This window comes from Hippopotamus amphibius, chromosome 1 (assembly GCF_030028045.1).
Source record: "Hippopotamus amphibius kiboko isolate mHipAmp2 chromosome 1, mHipAmp2.hap2, whole genome shotgun sequence".
Lineage (NCBI taxonomy): Eukaryota > Metazoa > Chordata > Mammalia > Artiodactyla > Hippopotamidae > Hippopotamus > Hippopotamus amphibius.
This window is the reverse complement of record NC_080186.1, coordinates 170642111-170660741: the sequence shown is the minus strand read 5'-3', so window position 1 is coordinate 170660741 and position 18631 is coordinate 170642111. Positions and strand designations below refer to the sequence as shown.

General features: G+C 34.6%; 1 protein-coding gene across 1 annotated transcript in view; it reads left to right on the top strand.

Annotated features, from left to right (window-relative positions):
* ADAMTS19 (ADAM metallopeptidase with thrombospondin type 1 motif 19) overlaps positions 1-18631 on the top strand; it is a 264246-nt gene that overhangs the window by 74582 nt on the left and 171033 nt on the right. Inside the window, exon 7 of the mRNA XM_057735960.1 lies at positions 16538-16581. Coding sequence (XP_057591943.1) covers positions 16538-16581 — 44 coding nt within the window. The remainder of the gene's footprint in view (positions 1-16537; positions 16582-18631) is intronic.

The window sequence follows — 18631 nt, the reverse complement described above, 5'->3', positions numbered from 1 at the left end:
CTCCTGTGAAGCCATCTGGTCCTGGACTTTTGTTTGTTGTGACTATTTTAATCACAATTTCAATTTCAGTACTTGTGATTGGTCTGTTCATATTTTCTATTTCTTCCTGGTTCAGTCTTGGGAGATTGTACATTTCTAAGAATTTGTCCTTTTTTTCTAGGTTGTCCAGTTTATTGGCATATAGCTGCTTGTAGTATTCTCTTATGATCCTTTGTATTTTTGTGGTGTCCATTGTAACTTCTCCTTTTTCAGTTCTAATTTTTTTGATTTGAGCCCTCTTCCTTTTTTTCTTGATGAATCTGCCTAAAGGTTTATCAATTTTGTTTATCTTTTCAACAAGCCAGCTTTTAGTTTCATTGATCTTTTCTATTGTTTTGTTCATCTCTATTTCATTTATTTCTGCTCTCATCTTTATGATTTCTTTCCTTCTACTAACTTTGGGTTTTGTTTGTTCTTCTTCTTTCTCTAGTTGCTTTAGTTATAAGGTTAGGTTGTTTATTTGTGATTTTTCTTGTTTCCTGAGGTAAGATTTTATTGCTATAAATTTCCCTCTTTGAACTGCTTTTGCTGTGTTCCATAGGTTTTGGTTTGTCATGTTTTCATTTTCATTTGTCTCTGGATATTTTTTGATTTCTCCTGTGATTTCTTCAGTGATCCGTTGGTTGTTTCATAACATAGTGTTTAGCCTCCGTGTGTTTGTGTTTTTTTAAAGTTTTTTTCTCATAGTTGATTTCTGATCTCATACTGTTGTGGTCAGAAAAGATGCTTGATGTGATTTCAATTTTCTTAAATTTATCAAGGCTTGCTTTATGGCCCAGCATGTGATCTGTCCTGGAGAATGTTCCATGTGCACTTGAAAGGAGTGTGTATTCTGCTGCTTTCAGAGAGATTGCTCTATCCATATCAGTTAAGTCTATCTGGTCTAATGTGTCATTTAAGGCCTGTGTTTCCTCACTGATTTTCTGTCTGGATGATCTGCCAACTGATAAAAGTGGCGTATTAAAGTCCCCCACTATTATTGGCTTACTGTTGATTTCTCCTTTTATAGCTGTTAGCATATTCCTTATATATTGAGGTACTCCTATGTTGGGTGCATATATAGTTACAGTTGTCATCTCTTCTTGGGTTGATCCCTTGAGTATTATGTAGTGTCCTTCTGTGTCTCTTGTAGCAGTCTTAATTTTAAAGTCTCTTTTGTCTGACATGAGTATTGCTACTCCAGCTTTGATTTCCATTTGCGTGGAATACCTTTTTCAGTCTCCTCACTTTCAGTATGTATTTGTCCCTAGATCTGAAGTGGGTTTCTTGTAGACAGCATGTATACAGGTCTTGTTTTTGTATTTATTCAGCAAGTCTATGTCTTTTGGTTGGAGCACTTAATCTGTTTATATTTAATGTAATTACCAATATGTATGTTCTTATTGCCATTTTGTTAATTGTTCTGGATTTATTTTTGTAGGTCTTTTTTTCTTCCCTTCCTCTTTAGTTCTCGTCTCTTGTGACTTGATGACTGTCTTTAATGTTGAGTTTGGATTCCTTTTTCTGTTTTGCATGTATATCTATTGTAGATTTTTGGTTTGTGGTTACCATGAGCTTTTGATATAGTAGTCTGTATATATCCAAGATTGTTTTAAGTTGCTGGTCTCTTAATTTCAAATGTATTTCCAATATTCTGTGTTTGTACTCTCCTCACAATTGCTGGTTTTGATATCATATTTGTGTGCAGATAGTTTCCTACCTTTACTGTATGTTTACCTTTACTAGTCAGCTTTCCCATTCATAATTTTTTCATTTCTAGTTGTGGCCTTTTCTGCCTAGAGAAGTTCCATTAGCTTTTGTTTTAAAGCTGGTTTGGTGGTGCTGAATTCTCTTAGCTTTTGCTTCTCTGTAAAGCTTTTGATTTCTCTGTTGAATCTGAACAAGAGCTTTACTGGGTAAAGTATCAGTGGTTGTAGGTTTTTCCTTTCCATCACTTTAAATATGTCAGGCCACTTCCTTCTGGCGTGCAGAATTTCTGCTGAAAAATCAGCTGATAACATTATGGGCATTTCCTTGTAGGTTGTTTGTTGCTTTTCTCTTTTTGCTTTTAATATTTTCTCTTTGTCTTTAATTTTTATTGATTTGATTAATGTATGTCTTGGCATGTTCCTCCTTGGGTTTATCCTGTATGGGACTCTGTGCTTCTTGGACTTAGGTGACTGTTTCCTTTCCCATGTTAGGGAATTTTTTAGCTATTATCAATTCAAATATTTTCTCAGGCCCTTTCTCTCTCTCTTCTCCTAGGACCCCTATAATTCTAATGTAGGTGCATTTAATGTTGTCCCAGAGGCCTCTTAGACTGTCCTCATTTCTTTTCATTCTTTTTTCTTTATTCTGTTCTGTGGCTGTGATTTCCACCATTCTGTCTTCCAGCTCACTTATCTGTCATTCTGCCTCATATATTCTGCTATTGATTCCTTCTAGTGTATTTTTCATTTTTGTTATTATATGTTCAGCTCTGTTTATTCTTTATATCCTCTAGCTCTTTGTTACACATTTCTCATATCTTCTCAGTCTGTGCCTCCATTCTTTTTTTGAAATCTTGGGTCATCTTTACTTTCATTACTCTGAATTCTTTTTCAGGTAAATTTCCCATCTCTGCTTCACTTAGTTGTTCTTCTGGGGTTTTGTCTTGTTCCTTCATGTGGAACATATTCCTCTGCCATCTCATTTTGTCTCAGTTTCTGTGTTTGTGATTTCCATTCTATTCTGCATGATTGTAGTTCCTCTATTTTTCTGGTGTCTGCCCCCTGGTGGGTGAGGCTGGTGTAAGAAGCTTGTACAGGTTTCCTGGTGGGAGTGACTGGTGCCTTTGTACTGGCGGGTAGAGCTGGGTTTTGTCCCTTTGGTGGATAGGGCCATGTTAAGGGTATTTAATGGCAGTTGTGGGCTCAGGAAGACTTATGCAGCTTATCTACTGCAAGTGGGGCTGTGTTTCCACTCTGTGGGTTGTTTGGCCAGAGGCATCTCAGCACTGGAGCCTACAAGTTGTTGGGTGGGGCCAGGTCTTTGTGACAAAATGGCAGCCTCAACAAGCTCTCAAACTAATGATTACTCCCTGGTACGTCTGCCACCAGTGTCTATGTCCCCACAGTGAGCCACAGCTGCCCTCTGCTGCCTCAGGTGACCCTCCAAGACCAGCAGACCCTTTTTCCCCTGAGTCCCAGTGTACACGAGGCCTTGTGTGTGCCCTCCAAAATGGAGTTTCTGTTTCTCCCAGTCCTGTGGAGTTCTTGTGTTCAAGCCCAGCTGCCCTTCAAAGCCAAGTGCTCTGGGGGCTCCTCCTCCCAATACCAAACCCCCACACTGGGAAGCCAGGCGTGGGGCTAAGAACTCTCATTCATTTGGGAGAAACTTTGCTATATATTTTCCAGTTTATGGGTCACCCACCTGCAAGGTATGGGAATTGATTATATCACGAAAGCACCCCCCTAACATCTTGTTGTGGCTTCTTCTTTGTCTTTGGATGCAGAATATCTTTTTTGCTAGGTTCTAGTCTTTTTTGTCAATGGTTGTTTAGCAGCTGTGATTTTGGTTTTTTTGTGAGAGGAAGTGAGTTCAAGTTCTTCTCTGCCATGTTGTCTTTAACCACACTCAAAACACTGTGCATTTGTTGTCAGGCCACTAGCAGTCAGCTTTAGAGCCCATTCCTTGTCTATAGAAACTCTCTCTGGGCTTCTATTTCAACCACGACATTGGGGCTTCTGAGAGTTAGCCAAAGAGAAGCTTGAGGGTGTCCAGCATCTCTTGAAGATGCAAAACCTGTGTGGAGGCTGTTCCCTTCATTGGGACATACCCCAGGATAAGTGGGGTAAAGCCCTGGATACCATGGACGTTATGGTGGCCCTGGAGAACAACCTGAACCAGGCCTTTTGGGGTCTCTAAATAATTTATATTGGACTAACTTGCATCCCAATCTCTATTACTGTATAAGGTCTGATATTTGTTACATGATGAAAATGGAATGGAATTTAACTTTTTCAAATGGTCAAATATATGAATGTTTAAAAACTATAAGCCAGAAGATTATTTCCTTTATTTCAAGTTAATGTTGATATCATCTCATTTTCTCAGAGTTAAATAGGTTAATGGGTAGAAAAATGATGAGAAAAGTAAATGAGTCACAGTTATTAAGATCTAGAAAAAGGAACAGCAAAATTAAATGCAGAAAACTATTAAGTATTTAAAATAAAAAGGGAAGTTTGAAGCATGAATGGAAATTAGCAAAGCAATTAAGGATCATTCTGATATAATAAAAAGTATGTTGGACAATGGGGATGAACAAGCATACATTTAATTCCAGCTAGCCTAGTTATGAACTATGTGACTTCACAAATTGTTTAGCTTCAGTGATCATTAATTTTTCATCTGTAAAATGGGTATGATAATACCATTTCACAGAATGCCTGATTCAGTAGAGAGGATACATCTAAATAATCTAACACAGTGCTTGGCCTATAGTAAAAACTCAGTTAAAATAGTTACTATTTTGTCACTTTTGATTGTAATATTAAAGAATAGGGAACAGGATGTACAAAGGAAAGAGGCATAAGCAAATATGTTTCTGTCCTTCTGAACTACACATGAAGACCTTCTGACTCTAGCTTGTATTTCTGTGCCTAACTTCTTTTAGTCTTATGCCCATTCATGGAATAAAGAGCAACATTTTGGACTTATTAGACTCACTGTTGGAATTCACAGTCAATTCCAGTGAATGGTGACCCCCAAGAATTTTTGTTAAGAATGTAATTATTTGATACTTTGATTAGTTGGAAGAATCCTCCATATTATCAGTTTTCTACAAAGAGTTTATATACAATATGTTTATAACAAGAGAAAAGAGTCATAGGAAACAATTTTAAATATAAAGAATAAGAGTAGCATTTGCTCCTATATAGCTTTCAACACATTTTCTGTACTGCATAACTATTGTATAGGCTTACTTCAAACTTCTAACTTGTGTTGACCACCACTCTGATATAAAGAAGTTAGATTCTCACAGTGCATTAACCACAAAGGGTTTTTGTACATTTCTCAGTGGATAAAATCTGCCTTCCTTATCCTCACAATAGTTGGTTTGAGAAATACCACTTCTGAGATTAAGAGAAGGATAATCATAATTCAATTACTGGTTCATATTTTCTCTTCTTATTAAAAATGCAACACACAGAAATTTGAGCAGTCCTAGAATAAAGATAAAATATTAGCCTATAATCCCACTACCTAGGAATAATTATAGTTAACATGTTTAAGTATATTTCTCCGGTTTTATTTCCTACATATTTGTATAGCCAAATACATAGATTTATAATATTTGGAGCATAATCTACATGCAAGTTTTGTCTCGCCCTACCAATACTGTGACATTAATTTCATTCCTTACTTCCAGTGCCATTTTTTCTCTTCAGAACTCTGAAAAAAAGAATCTCCTGCATCCACTATATATTTTTTTATGTTTCCAAGCTTTAAAAGGCACACTCCTAACCATGCTTCATCATTACCTCCTTGTTGCTAGCCTGCCCTAACAGTGTAACACAAGTATTTTTTTAAAAAAGTGTGATATATTTCATATGTTAAAAAATAGTAATAATACAGTTAACACCTGCAGGTTCACCCCTCCATGTACAAAATAGAACATTAACATGGAGTTGAAGTCCTCATTTTGTATACTATTTTATAATACATATTTCCCTTAAAAATCTATTCCAAACATTCCCTTGTCCTTATATAGTTCTTTAGGAAATATTGTGGAGTAATTCTATTCCCCTCCCCCCCCAACCAAAATAATGCATGAACATCTGTGGTAGAATTTGTTTAAAGGTAGCCAGTGTTTAGTTGGTGTGTGTCTAAAGAACTTTGTTTCATGCTGTACACAATTTTTCTATTTGTTTTTTTTTTTCTTTAACTTTTCATTATGTCTTCCAAGTCTTCATATCATTCATTGTGGAAGGGAGACTAATATATCCTAAAGAGGTCCACTCCTAATCCCCAGAACCTGTGAGTGTGTTCTCTTACATGGTAAAAGGGACTTTGCAGATGTGATTAAGGATGTTGAGATGAGGAGATTATTCTGAGTCATCTGCATGGGTCCATGTAATCACGAGGAAAGGCAACCAAACGTTTTTACCATCGATCCTCTAAAAGGAATGCAGCCTTGATGACACCTTGATTTTAGTCCAGTAATACCTGTATTTGGCTTCAGACCTCTAGAACTATAAGATAATATGTCTGTTGTTTTAAGCCACTAAATTTGTGGTAATTTGTTACAGCAGCAATAGTAGGCCGACATACTCATACTTGGTCTATATCATTTGGAGGGAGGAACAGACATACTGTTTTATTGCATGGAAGTATCCTAACTTATGTGACTACTCTGTATTTATGTAACTTTCCGAATTTTCACATTTAGAGAAAAATGTCTAAACATTGTTATCTGTGTATATGGCTGTAAACAAGTACTAGATTCATTTAGGATAATTACAGGGTGCTTGCTCTTGTGTGCAGAAATGTAATCTTCTTCATTATTGTCAAATACTCATAAAATGCAACTGAACTGCATGTTTGCCCATAGGCTAGGATAAGATATTAAAAGAATGAACTGAAGGTAGTAATATCTGGGATTTGTGAGAATGTTCTAGATAATATTCTCCAGCAAAACACATAATAACCTGTGTTTTATAATCTCAGTTTGCTAGATGAGGTCAGTTTATAAATAATTATTCATCCTCACATTTTCAAAACTTGAACTACTACCAGAGGATTAAATATGTACTCTGTCTACCTAAATATGTACTCTGTATGCCCAAACTGTGGTTTTCAAAGATAAGACAAAATAAAGCATTGTTATTTCTAAAGTATCACTTATTTATGAATAGAAAACTAAAGCTTCACTGTCTGAAAAGGACTTCTGCTCAAAACTTAATGGAAAAACCTTTTTTGGAGGCAAAATTTGCTAGTTTTGCTAAGCAACTTTGTGTTTCATGGGAAAAAAAGATTTTTATACACTTCCTAAACCCTTTAGTAGAAATGTTGACTTCAGTTTTTTGCCCCTCTGATAAATAGGACCTAAAATAGGGCTTAATTGATTGCTTCTGGGTTTTTTTGAAAGCAATAGGAATAAAAATCTGTGGTTGAAAATAAAGAAAAAAAAAAACTGTTAAAGATATACACATGCATAACATATTGATAGATACTGATGTAAGTCTGTCTTTACTCACCTGAGGGTCTAAGGTTTATGTGGAGGATCACTTTTCTCCATGTCACTGCTTCCAGTGGCCTAATAGTGAAAATTAGCCCAATAAAGGGAATGTTTTATCTCTAAGTGACCTACCACCATTGATCAGGAAAGTCTATAAATGGTTTGAGTAACTGAGGAAGAAAAATCTCTTTTTAGTAAGTATAAACATACACATTATCAGATCTTTAGCTTTGTAAGTAAGTTATCAAAAATAAGATAAACATTTTAATCTCCATGGATTCCATTGTCTTATCCATATTTGACAACTGAACTCATAAAATGCCTAGAGTCTAGCAAATGCTCATCTTAGATTGTTATTAAATGTTGTATGTCATGCGAGCATGTCAGTAGGAAGAGATTTTAGCTCAGCCATTAATTTTGGCTTCAACTAAAATGAACAATGTTTGGATAAGTCAAAATTTATCTTCCATAATGTATTTGTTAAATTGTTCTGTGTGATGCAATGTAGTTTAAACTATGTAAATAGTTTAAAGCTGACCTCGTGCTGTGGACTCATCGTAACAAAAGTACAAACCACTTTATCTCAGCTGTCAATTTTATTGCTTAATGTAATTTTCACATTTCTCTTTGAAATTATAGAGAAGGTACAAGTCTGTGTTTCTTGTAAATACTCTTTAATTTAGAATTTAATTTTATTAACAATAGTTTTGCCTTTCAGTATTTACTGAAATGCTTTCAGTACAATGCTTCTGAAAGTTAGTTTCAAAATAATGCCATTGGCAAGTAAGATAGAAAATTTAATAAAATATAGACATGGCAGGAATACATTAATTCAATACAAATCATAGAATAATTTTTGAATGAATCATTTATAGGTATATCCCAAGGCACTATAAAATTCTACAATGAGACTTATTCTCAGATGAATCTTCATTCTTGGAAATTAAAGGCTACATTTCATTTTTTTCAATATAAATCAGAACTTAAGCAGAATTTATTGGCCTTCCCAGTTGCCAAAGTCTAACAGTATCATTTCCATAAACTTACATAATGAAACTCTGTGATGTAGACTTCAGGCACACTGAGCCAGCTTGAGCCAAAAATGAGAGAATTTGAATGCACATGATCACAGGCCTAGGCAGCAAACAAATCTCTATCCCCCATACCTCTCAAACTCTTTGAATGTTATGAAATTAAGATTACATTATTTTGGTCCTCTGGAAAGAAGTATAGAGTTAAAGAATTGAAGATTAAGAATTACAGTCTGAGCTGAAGTTTTTAAATGCTGCTGAAAATTTGTTCAATTGTACTGAAAGATATTTTCAGTGCTTTTGGATAAAAGACTTTGAATTTTTGAAAAAATGTGCTTTATTCATTCGTTTGCTAAGTGAACAGAAATTGGCTGTGTGATGGACTCTAAGTGCTCTTGACAATAAGCAGTGCATTTCTCATAGTTTTATCATGTTGTTTAGTTACAGATGAAGTCCCTTGTTTCACATTATGTAAATCAAAGTCATCTTGCAGCCTCATGCATTATGATATGATGTATTGTACATTTATAAAAAGCATATAAAATCCTTTCCCCTCTACATCTGAATATACTTTATAGTCAGTGATTCTTGGCCCTAAGGTGAAGATTTGATTTTATGTGGTTCTTTAATTTTCTGCATTACCATATTATTCAGTATCATCTGTTTTGGGTGTTTCTCTCTCCATTTCTTTGCTGGCAAAGACAGTTGCAAGATGGAACTATTCTTTATTTAATACAACTCCCCAGGCTTCTTCCTCACTGATCCTGGGCCCCTTACACATTACAGAGGTGATTGTGTGTCAATCTCTTCTTTGCCTTTAGAGTAGAAGCCTTTTTTATCTTTATATTCCTCTTGTCCAGTTCTTGGCATGTGAAAAGGCCATAATGAATCCTATTGTTTAGGTTGTGCGCTACACAACAGTAGGGGGAGCCATTTACGTTGTTGTGTATGTAAATGTACTGTTAAAATTAAGCAGTGCACAACCTGTACAACTAGGCATGGTGTCCTCATGATAAATTTGATTTCTAGATCATCTGATGCAGAGAAAGACTAAATGTGTTTGGTCTTTTACTTGGTACAAAAATGTCAGCAGACCTTTTCCACTCCTCTTCATCTATAATTATAGTCAGATTCTGAATATATTGCACAACCAGGAGGTATGTTTTCCTGTATCATTTGGTGTTGGTTTTGAGCTACAGAGACCAATGTTGCCCAAGTTGAGCACAAGAAGAGATTCTTTCTGGATTTTTTTTTTTTTTTGATAAGTGGAGAAGATTGTGTAGTACTCAGAATCAAAGGAAGAACTAAAGAACCAAGCATCAAGAAAAACAGTGAAGAAGGAAACAGTAGACATCTCTACCCCTGCATTTGTATGATCCAGGGCCATTCACATTCTCTTACTATACTGTCCACTTTAGATCCTCTGAAAATGTGGGTTTGAGTTGAAGGGGGTGTTATGTGTGCAGATTCTGTGATTAGAAGTCAGTGACCAGAAAATATGACATATTTGAAGGTGGTTTCTCAGTGGAAAGATGCTGGGGGTTGGGAATAGTTAGGGTTAGCTACTTCAGTGGCTGTCAAAGAATCACACAGCTTTTTTAAAAAAGACCTTTGATTGTAATCCTGGGAACAAGTGTTTTAATTAAGAGCAGTCTTATTCTGCCCAGATTCTTAAGGTTTTCAGTTTTGTATCTTGAATATTGAAGGCAATGCCATCCATTAGTTTCACTTAAAAGTTGAAGGTAGGATAGCTTGAGTGGTTACATTTATGGGATAAAATTTGAATGCATCTCCCCTCATTTTTCTAGAGTTGTCTTTCTAATTTTGGCATGTATTTTCAGAAAGATACTTCTTCCAAAAGGGCATAAATTTTAAGACCCTTCAGTGTTGATGGGCAACCTGATTATTTGTTTCTATTACATTTTTTTTCTTTGCTGTTTACTTTCATTCAGTTGGGAGAGTAGATTTTAAGGCATATATGCAAGCAATGTTGATAGGATTATATATCTTCTGTGTGTAAAAGAAAAGATTTTGTGTAAAGTGAAGATTAATGTATCAAGCGATAATAGCCAATTTTCAATTATCCAAGATGGATTAACTATTTTATAGATTTACCAGCATAAAAAATAATAGCATATTTGAGAAAAACACTAACATTTGTACAAATTAGTAAAAATATGTACTATTCCCCTTGTTTAAAAATACACAGTAATCTGTAGCAGCATAATGTCATGCTACATTGTATATATTGTGTTTTGGGCAGTGACTCACTTCCTTGCAGTCAAATGAGAGGTCTCTGAAGTAGGCTCTCTCTAGAGCAAAGATATCTCTAACATGCATTATAAAAGGAGAGGCAGGAGAAAGCATGGCCACTAACACAAACCAAATCCAAATATTTACACATGGAGTTAAGTGAGGAAAGGAAGGGGAAAGGGATGATGTACAAAGGAGCCTGAGTCTCTGTCTTCCTTGAGTTCTAGTGAAATATTGGAGAAGTGTTCTTAGCTAAGAGATCTACAGGAATAATAAATCTTCAAGTAATTTTGAAGCAATTGATGTGATAAACTCTCATACTTATATTGTTTAATATTTATAACTGCAGAATGGTAAATTTATTCCTAACTATTGGGTGTGATTTAAATGAATTAATAAGTTTATAGTAAATCCATTTCATCCCTTGTGTTAACAATATATTATTTAAGGTTATTTTTATTGTCTTTATTTGAACTTTACCATTCTTCCCTTTACTAATCAAAAGTTGATTCTATATCTGTTTCATAGAAATCATCTTTGTCAGAAATTTGCCTGAAGAAATAGCAAAAAATTATAGTAAGTGATTATTAATGTTAAATTTCTTCATTCCCTAGTTCATTCACACCAATGGCTAGCCACACATTTTTTTCCGTCTCCAACCTTATGGAAGAAAAATGACAATATTGTACCCATCACTAATTTTTACAATAATTTATAACTAATGTAATCCCTATTTGTAGAAAGATATGTCTGAAAAAGTACTTTATCAATTGAGGCCAATGTGAACATCTTACTGAGGTAGTTGTTCAATCTTTTTAAAAGTTTGGTAAAAGTAGCTGTGTCATATAAATTGTAAAAATAGAATAATAAGGTCTATGTATATTAAGATCTAATATTAACAATAAATGTTTCAATATGCTTAATTACTGTATGGTAGGTCACAGATTGTGTTCTCTTCTTTTAATTATGTGATAATCTAGCTGACTAGATAATCAGAAAATGTTCCCATCATCGACATCTAGGAATTATAGAAAAAATATAATAAAAACCCTTTTACATCCATGGATGAGTCAAAAACAAGAGGGCTCTGGCCAAAAAAAAAAAAAAAAAAAAAAAATGCAGTAAGCTTCGGAGGTAATGTGGTCGTTGTCCTGGTAGGAGTTTGTTGGACTGAAAAATCTGGGTCCTTGAGTTTAACTGCCACATGAAGAAAAAACTCTGTGGGTTTGCAAAATGGGAACTGAAATGATTGACTACAGCCAGAACCCTTGGATACCCACACCCTTAATAAAAGTTTGATCTGGTAAATGCTTTGCAAACAATCACAGGTCATCAGCAGGAAGCATGCTTTCTGTCTCAGCCATGAACCCATGTTAGGAGAAGACAGCTCCTCTGGGCATTCATTACCATGAGTGTGATCCAACATTGAAGCACTTACTGAGAGGATTTGCAAAATTGCTATGAAGGGGCCCTCTTTCAACTTTCACCTCATGAGGCAACCCCAAATAAAATACAACTGAGTTCACAGTAGGATTCCAAAACACAAAGTGACAACATATCCCATTGTAAGAGCCAGGAAGCATGAAAAAAATATTTTAAAAGACTGACAGAGATTCTAAAAAAGCATGTTCATGTGATTAAAAACACAAAATTCAAAATGTGAGAGAAAGATGTTTTGGAAAAAAGAGATGATTTGAAAATTGAGGAAAATAAAACATAAAAAAATGTACTTAAAATCTCAGTTTTGGAGTTGAAGAGAAGAATAGATACAGCTGAAGAGAGCACTAATGGATTGGATGATAGGTATCCAGAATTCTCCCAGAAGGCTGCCTAAAGTGGTTAAGAGATGGAAATACAAAAGAGTACTTGAGAGTTATTGACATCAGAATAAGAAGAACAAAGATGCACCTAAAGGAGTTGTAGGAGAAGAGAGTAGAGAGAATGTGAGAGAGATTAGATAAATAGATAATGGTTAGAATGTTTGTATGTTTGTGGATCTTCAAATTGAAAGACATACCAAGTACCAAAGAAGATAAATAAAAACAAACTCAGTACCTAGACACACCTTAGTGGGACTGCAGAACCACAGACAAAAAGAAAACATTAACCAGAAACAATGTTATGTCAATTATATCTCAATAAAAAAATCAGAAACCAAATGAATGAAAGAAGAGCAAGGTGATTGCAGACTTCTATTTTTACAAGTGCTAGAATAAAATGAAATAATATCTTCAGTGAGCTGAGGGCTGATAGAGTCAACTTACAGTTCTACAGTCAGCTACTGTTCCATTATGAATAAATGCAAACTAACGAGAATTAAGGAAACAGTGTCTGGGGCAGTTTAGTATTCATGGGTCCTCATTGAAGGAGATACTGAAGGATATATTTAAAGAATAACAGTCTCTTTAGAAAGTAATGATACAAGACATCACTAAGAAAAGAAATTGCCAAATATATAGAGAAATCTAAATGAGCACTAATGGTTTAGAAAAAACTGTCTAACTTGAGATTTTAGGAATTGAGATGGAATTACAGGAATACCTTAAAGATACTGTAGATTTGGCTCGAGACCACTGCAGTAAAGTGAGTCACATGAATTTTTTGGCTTCCCAGTGCACATAAAAGTTATGTTTACAATATACTATAGTCTATTAAATGTGCAATAACATTATGTCTAAAATATTTTACATATTTTAATTTAAAATACTTTATTGCTTGTAAATGCTATCATCTGGGTCTTCAGTGAGTCATAGTAGTAACATCAAAGATCACTTATCACAGATCACCATAACAAATATAATGATAATAAAAAAGTTTGAAGTATTGTGAGAATTACCAAAATGTGACACAGAGACATGAATTGAATAAATGCCATTGGAAGAAATGGCGCCAATAGACTTGCTCAATGCAGAGTTGCCACAAACCTTTAATCTGCAAAAAATGCAGTGTCAAGCACAATAAAACAAAGCACAGTAAAATCAGGTATGCCTCTATAATGTCAAATAAAAATAATGTGAAAGATTGAAGGAAGAGATTGGATTAAAAGTGTTTGATGTCCTTGCCTTTTTTAAGAAGAGACCAAAGATACTTTTTAACTTGAAACATTTCAAGTGAATGTGGTACACAGTATAATGTCCATGTTCTAATCTGCTTAACCTGTGACTGTGTTATCTTATACAGCAAGAGGGACTTTGCAGGTGTGATTATATTAAGGATTATTGAGATTGGGAGACTACCTGGAATCATCTAGGGGATCCTAATGTAATCACAGGGTATGGGGAAACAAGGGGGCAAGAGAGTCGGAGAAAGAGGTGATGATGAAAGTAAAGGTCAAAGTGATGCAGTTGTCAGCTTCAAAGGTGGAAGGGGACCATGAATCAAGAAATCCAGGCGGTCTCTAGAAGCTGGAAAAGGCAAGGAAACAGATTCTTACCTAGAACTTCCAGAAGGAACACAATCCTGCTGACATCTTGATTTTAGCCCAGCGAGTTCTATTTCAGACTTCTGATTTGAAGACTGTAAGGTGTGTTAAACTGCTAAATTTGTGAAAGTTGTTACAGCAGCAATAGAAAACTAATACAGTGTACTTTAAGATGGAGAAGTAACTGTAGATCAAACACAATCTAATGTTATTTTCAAAACAGCAACAGAAAAAGGTGGAAAATAAAACTGTAGAGAAACAAACAGAAAAACAGATGAAAAGGACAAAGATACAACTTGGTAAATAGCAATCACCAAAAAAATAGAAAAATCCAAATATGTTAATAATAAAATATTAAATTCACTTATAGAGATATTATATGAGTTTTACAATTTTAATCATATGATATTTGTAAGAGAATTAGAGGAAATGAAGGTGAAAGTAAAACAAAGGAAAGTATATGCCCAGGAAATATTAATGTTTTACTAATATATTAATATTTGTTATTGTCAGATATGATAGACTTTAACACAGAAAACATTAAAAGGGATGAGTAGGGTTTTTACACAATAGTAAAAGCAAACATCATCAAATTATAACAATGTGATTTTAACATCTCTTCCTTAGTAGCAGATGCAAAAATAAATTCAAAATTTCTCATTCTGTTGAGCAACTGTGTATCAGAGCTTGTTATAGCTAGATCTAATGAACATGTATAGCTTTGCTCCAAACTATTAGAGAATGTACTTTTTAAACATGCACAGATAATTTATAAAACTATGCATATAGTCATAGATGCTGCTGGATAAGCCAAGCAAGATATGAATTGAAAACTAACCTTTGTGATTACCAATGTAGATGTCACTGGGGACACTGAAAGAAGTGCTACACTTAGTTTTGTTTTCAATATTTATTGGAGTATAATAGCTTTACACTGTTGTGCCAGTTTCTGCTGTACAACAAAGCAAATCAGCTGTGTTTATACATATGTCCCCATATCCTCTCCCTCGTGAGCCTCCCAGCCACCCGCCTTATCCCACCCCTCGAGTTGATCTCCCTATAGTAGGCAGTTGCTTCCCACTAGCTATCTATTTTACATTTGGTAGTGTGTAAATGTCAATACTACTCTTTCACTTTGTCCCAGCTTCTCCACCCTCCCCCCCATGTCGTCAAGTCTGTTCTCTACATCTGTGTCTTTATTCTTCCTCTGCCACTGAGTTCATCAATACTATATTTTTGGATTCCATATATATGGTTGCACTTAATTTTTTTAATTAATTAATTAATTTTATTTATTTATTGGCCGTGTTGGGTCTTCGTTGCCACACATGGGCCTTCTCTAGTTGCTGCTAGTCGGGGCTACTCTTCATTGTGGTGTGTGGGCTCCTTCTTGGAGTGGCTTCTTTTGTTGTGGTGCATAGGCTCTAGGCACATGGGCTTCAATAGTTGTGGCACACAGGCTCAATAGTTGCAGCACACAGGCTCAATAGTTGTGGCGCATGGGCTTCGTTGCTCTGTGGCATGTGGAATCTTCCCAGAGCAGGGCTCAAACCTGGGTTGCACTTAATTTTCAAAGTTATTTTTCATTTCAGAGTGGCATTCAGATGGCTATAATAGAGGAATTAAAAAAAAATAAGTGTTTTCCTTTCTCCCTCACACACTATTGTCGTAGTGTCAATAGGAAATTGTTTAAATTATGGCACAGGAATAGAAGAAACAGCAACAACAAAAAACAATAAAAACAGCAACAACTGACTTGAGAGCCTCCTATGTGCCTGGCATTGTTTTAAATGCCTTATATGTGTTAACACATTCCAACCACACAGGAAACCAATATTTTAAATGTTTTATATGTGTTAAATCATCTAAGCTATACAGTAAATCTATGTGGTAAATAGATATCATTATTACCTCTATTTTTTATGTGAGGTGACTGAGGCACAAGAAGGTTAAGTAAGTTGCCTACGGTCACAAAGCTAGTGAAAGGTAGACAAAAAGTTCTGCTTTCATATAGTTTCCCTTTAAAGCTCATAACTAGTTAAGGCGCACTCTCCAAGACATAGCAGTTAAACAAAGTGAAAATTATAGAATTTAGTCATGGTGATATCCTACCTATGTGAAAATACTAATTTCCTCATGCCCTTATTCAAATTATTATCAGCCTTTAAACTTTTTGCCAATCTTAAGATGTAAAATGTTATGTGGTTTTAAATTATATTTCTTGCATTTAAATCTTCAATCTGGAAATTATTTTTATGTCATGTGAATATTTTTCAAACAGAAAACCATGTCCCTACACCAGATATTTTTCTTGTAATAAAAAAATGAAATACTACAAAATTCACAAGATCGAATTTTTTTGAAATATTGTGCATGAAATAAGACATGATGTCTCAGGACTGTACCAGAAAAAATTGTCATAACTATTTAATTATTCTCACATTTTCTTAGAATTAAAAATTAGTTAATCTTATTTTCAGTTTTATTAAATTCTTGGAGATAAAGAGTGTGGTTCAATTATTCATTAAAACTACTAAAAATGAGTCGTATACTCTGTTGTTTGTGAAACAAACTATTTTCTATTTTTCTTTCTAGGAAGGATTTCTGTGTACATAAAGATGAACCATGTGATACTGTTGGTAAGTGTATGTAAAAATTTTTACAGTTTGGAGGATATCTGGGGACCTTGAACACATCATTTGTTTAAACACAGAAAATTATTTGAAAGTGCTAGTTTCAGTTAAATATTTTTAGAATGTCAGTGATATATATTTTCAACCTATATGTATAATCTTTTGTCACCACTTCAGTTATTAATGAAACAGCTAAATGACGTGTATGTACTATATATTGGAGAAAACTTTAAATGATGCTTTAAGAATATCGAGTTCTTTTTTGTGTTTTTTTTTCCCAGAAATATACACATGGATTCAATAAAATTACATTGTTATTCATAAACTGAGGCAAAATATGATGTCAGTAGGACTGACACTTTTCAGGCTAATGGATTTGTTTCTGAGTCAAATACAGTTGAAGTTCTTTGCAGACTGTGTGAAAGAAAGTCCATCTAATTTGTCTGACTAATGAGGGTTTTCTGTACATAAAGGTTTTTGCTACATAAAGTAGCAAATTTTCTATATTTTGTCCTGAATATCTAAAATCCCTAAAACATAACCATATAGCCAATAGAATCCATGAACCACAGTTCTTAATTTTGAGAGAATGGCCACATTTATGCTAATATAATTGCACGTATATAAACTGTCCTATCTAAACAGATAGGTGAAACTATAGATAGATAAAACTGTATAACTATTTATATGTTTAGTTTTAAACCACTACATAGATGTATAGTTTTTGTTGGTTTTTTGTTGGTGGTGGTGGTGGTGGGTTTTTTTTGGCCATGCTATGTGGCGTGCGGGATCTTAATTCCCCAGTCAGGGATCGCGCCCCCTGCATTGGCAGTGTGGAGTCTTAAGCACTGGACCGCCAGGAAAGTCCCTGGGTAATTTTAATAAGGTATTAGTATTGGGTTATTGGTAAGGTACATTTAAGAGTCATGATCTGGTTTTGATGTATCATATTGGTTCATTACTATAGTGTAATAAGTATTTTAACTTAACCATTGTTGAAGTGTCATTTATTCCTTGTGAGGTGAACAGTAATAAAGTGGCAAAAACAGAATAAATTAAGTACCACTGGTACTTAAAAAATAATTTTAACTAGTTCTGTTAACTTAAATTCTCACCATTCTCCTCAGATGATTAAATCTGAGATAATAACTGGAAAATAGTTATAATAGTATGAAGCAGATGATGGTGGAATCAAAGGAATGTTTGATTCAGAAGGGACCGTAAGAATAAAACGAGCTGAACACCTAAGGAAAAGCTGGATTGATTTAGGGGTGGTCTTCCTAATGTTAACTGACTTGCTTCCTGCAGTTTTCTTGTCTTCTTGCCTGAATCTTCAGAAATTAGATCTTGATATATAGTTTTAATCAACGTAACCTTGGAAGCATTTGATTACCAATAAAGCTTGTCTCAAAATAATTATCTTTTCCTCTACTTAAACAACTATGTTGTCCCTAAAACCTTCCTTTAATATAGACAGATCAACTTCTTGCCTTATTAGAACATCTGAGAGAAATCAGCAACTCGGGCAGTATCTTCTATAATTATGGACTCTCACCACGTCTTTATAGCATGGACACGTGGACTAAGAAAGCAGTTAGTAATGTGAGGCGAAGCAATTTCTTTCTGACTATGATTATATTTTATATCTTGCTAAATCTGCTAATTGAAAGTAGCATACATATTCAGTGTGTGAAACATTTTCTGGGTTGAAGCACATTTGAATGAGGTAGCTTGGTAGATTTGGAATTATTAGTGTAATTAGAATATGTATGGTTCACAGCAAAGTAGTGTAATCAGTCCCCAGCTCTGTTTGTCTTGTCCATTAAGAGCTTGATGAAAATTAGTTTTAAATATTATAGCATAGGATGTGGAAAGCCCAATGCCCTTTCTGAGATCTCTCTGTGTTTCTGAGTGCTTACATTCTCAAGGTCTCCTCTGGCATCACTAAATCCCAGTTTTCTCCTCTGTATCTTAGGGCATTTCTTTTTCTCATCCCAAATATGAGACAAGGGTCTTTTTTCATATTTAGTCTTGAGCAGAGTAAAAATCTGAGATA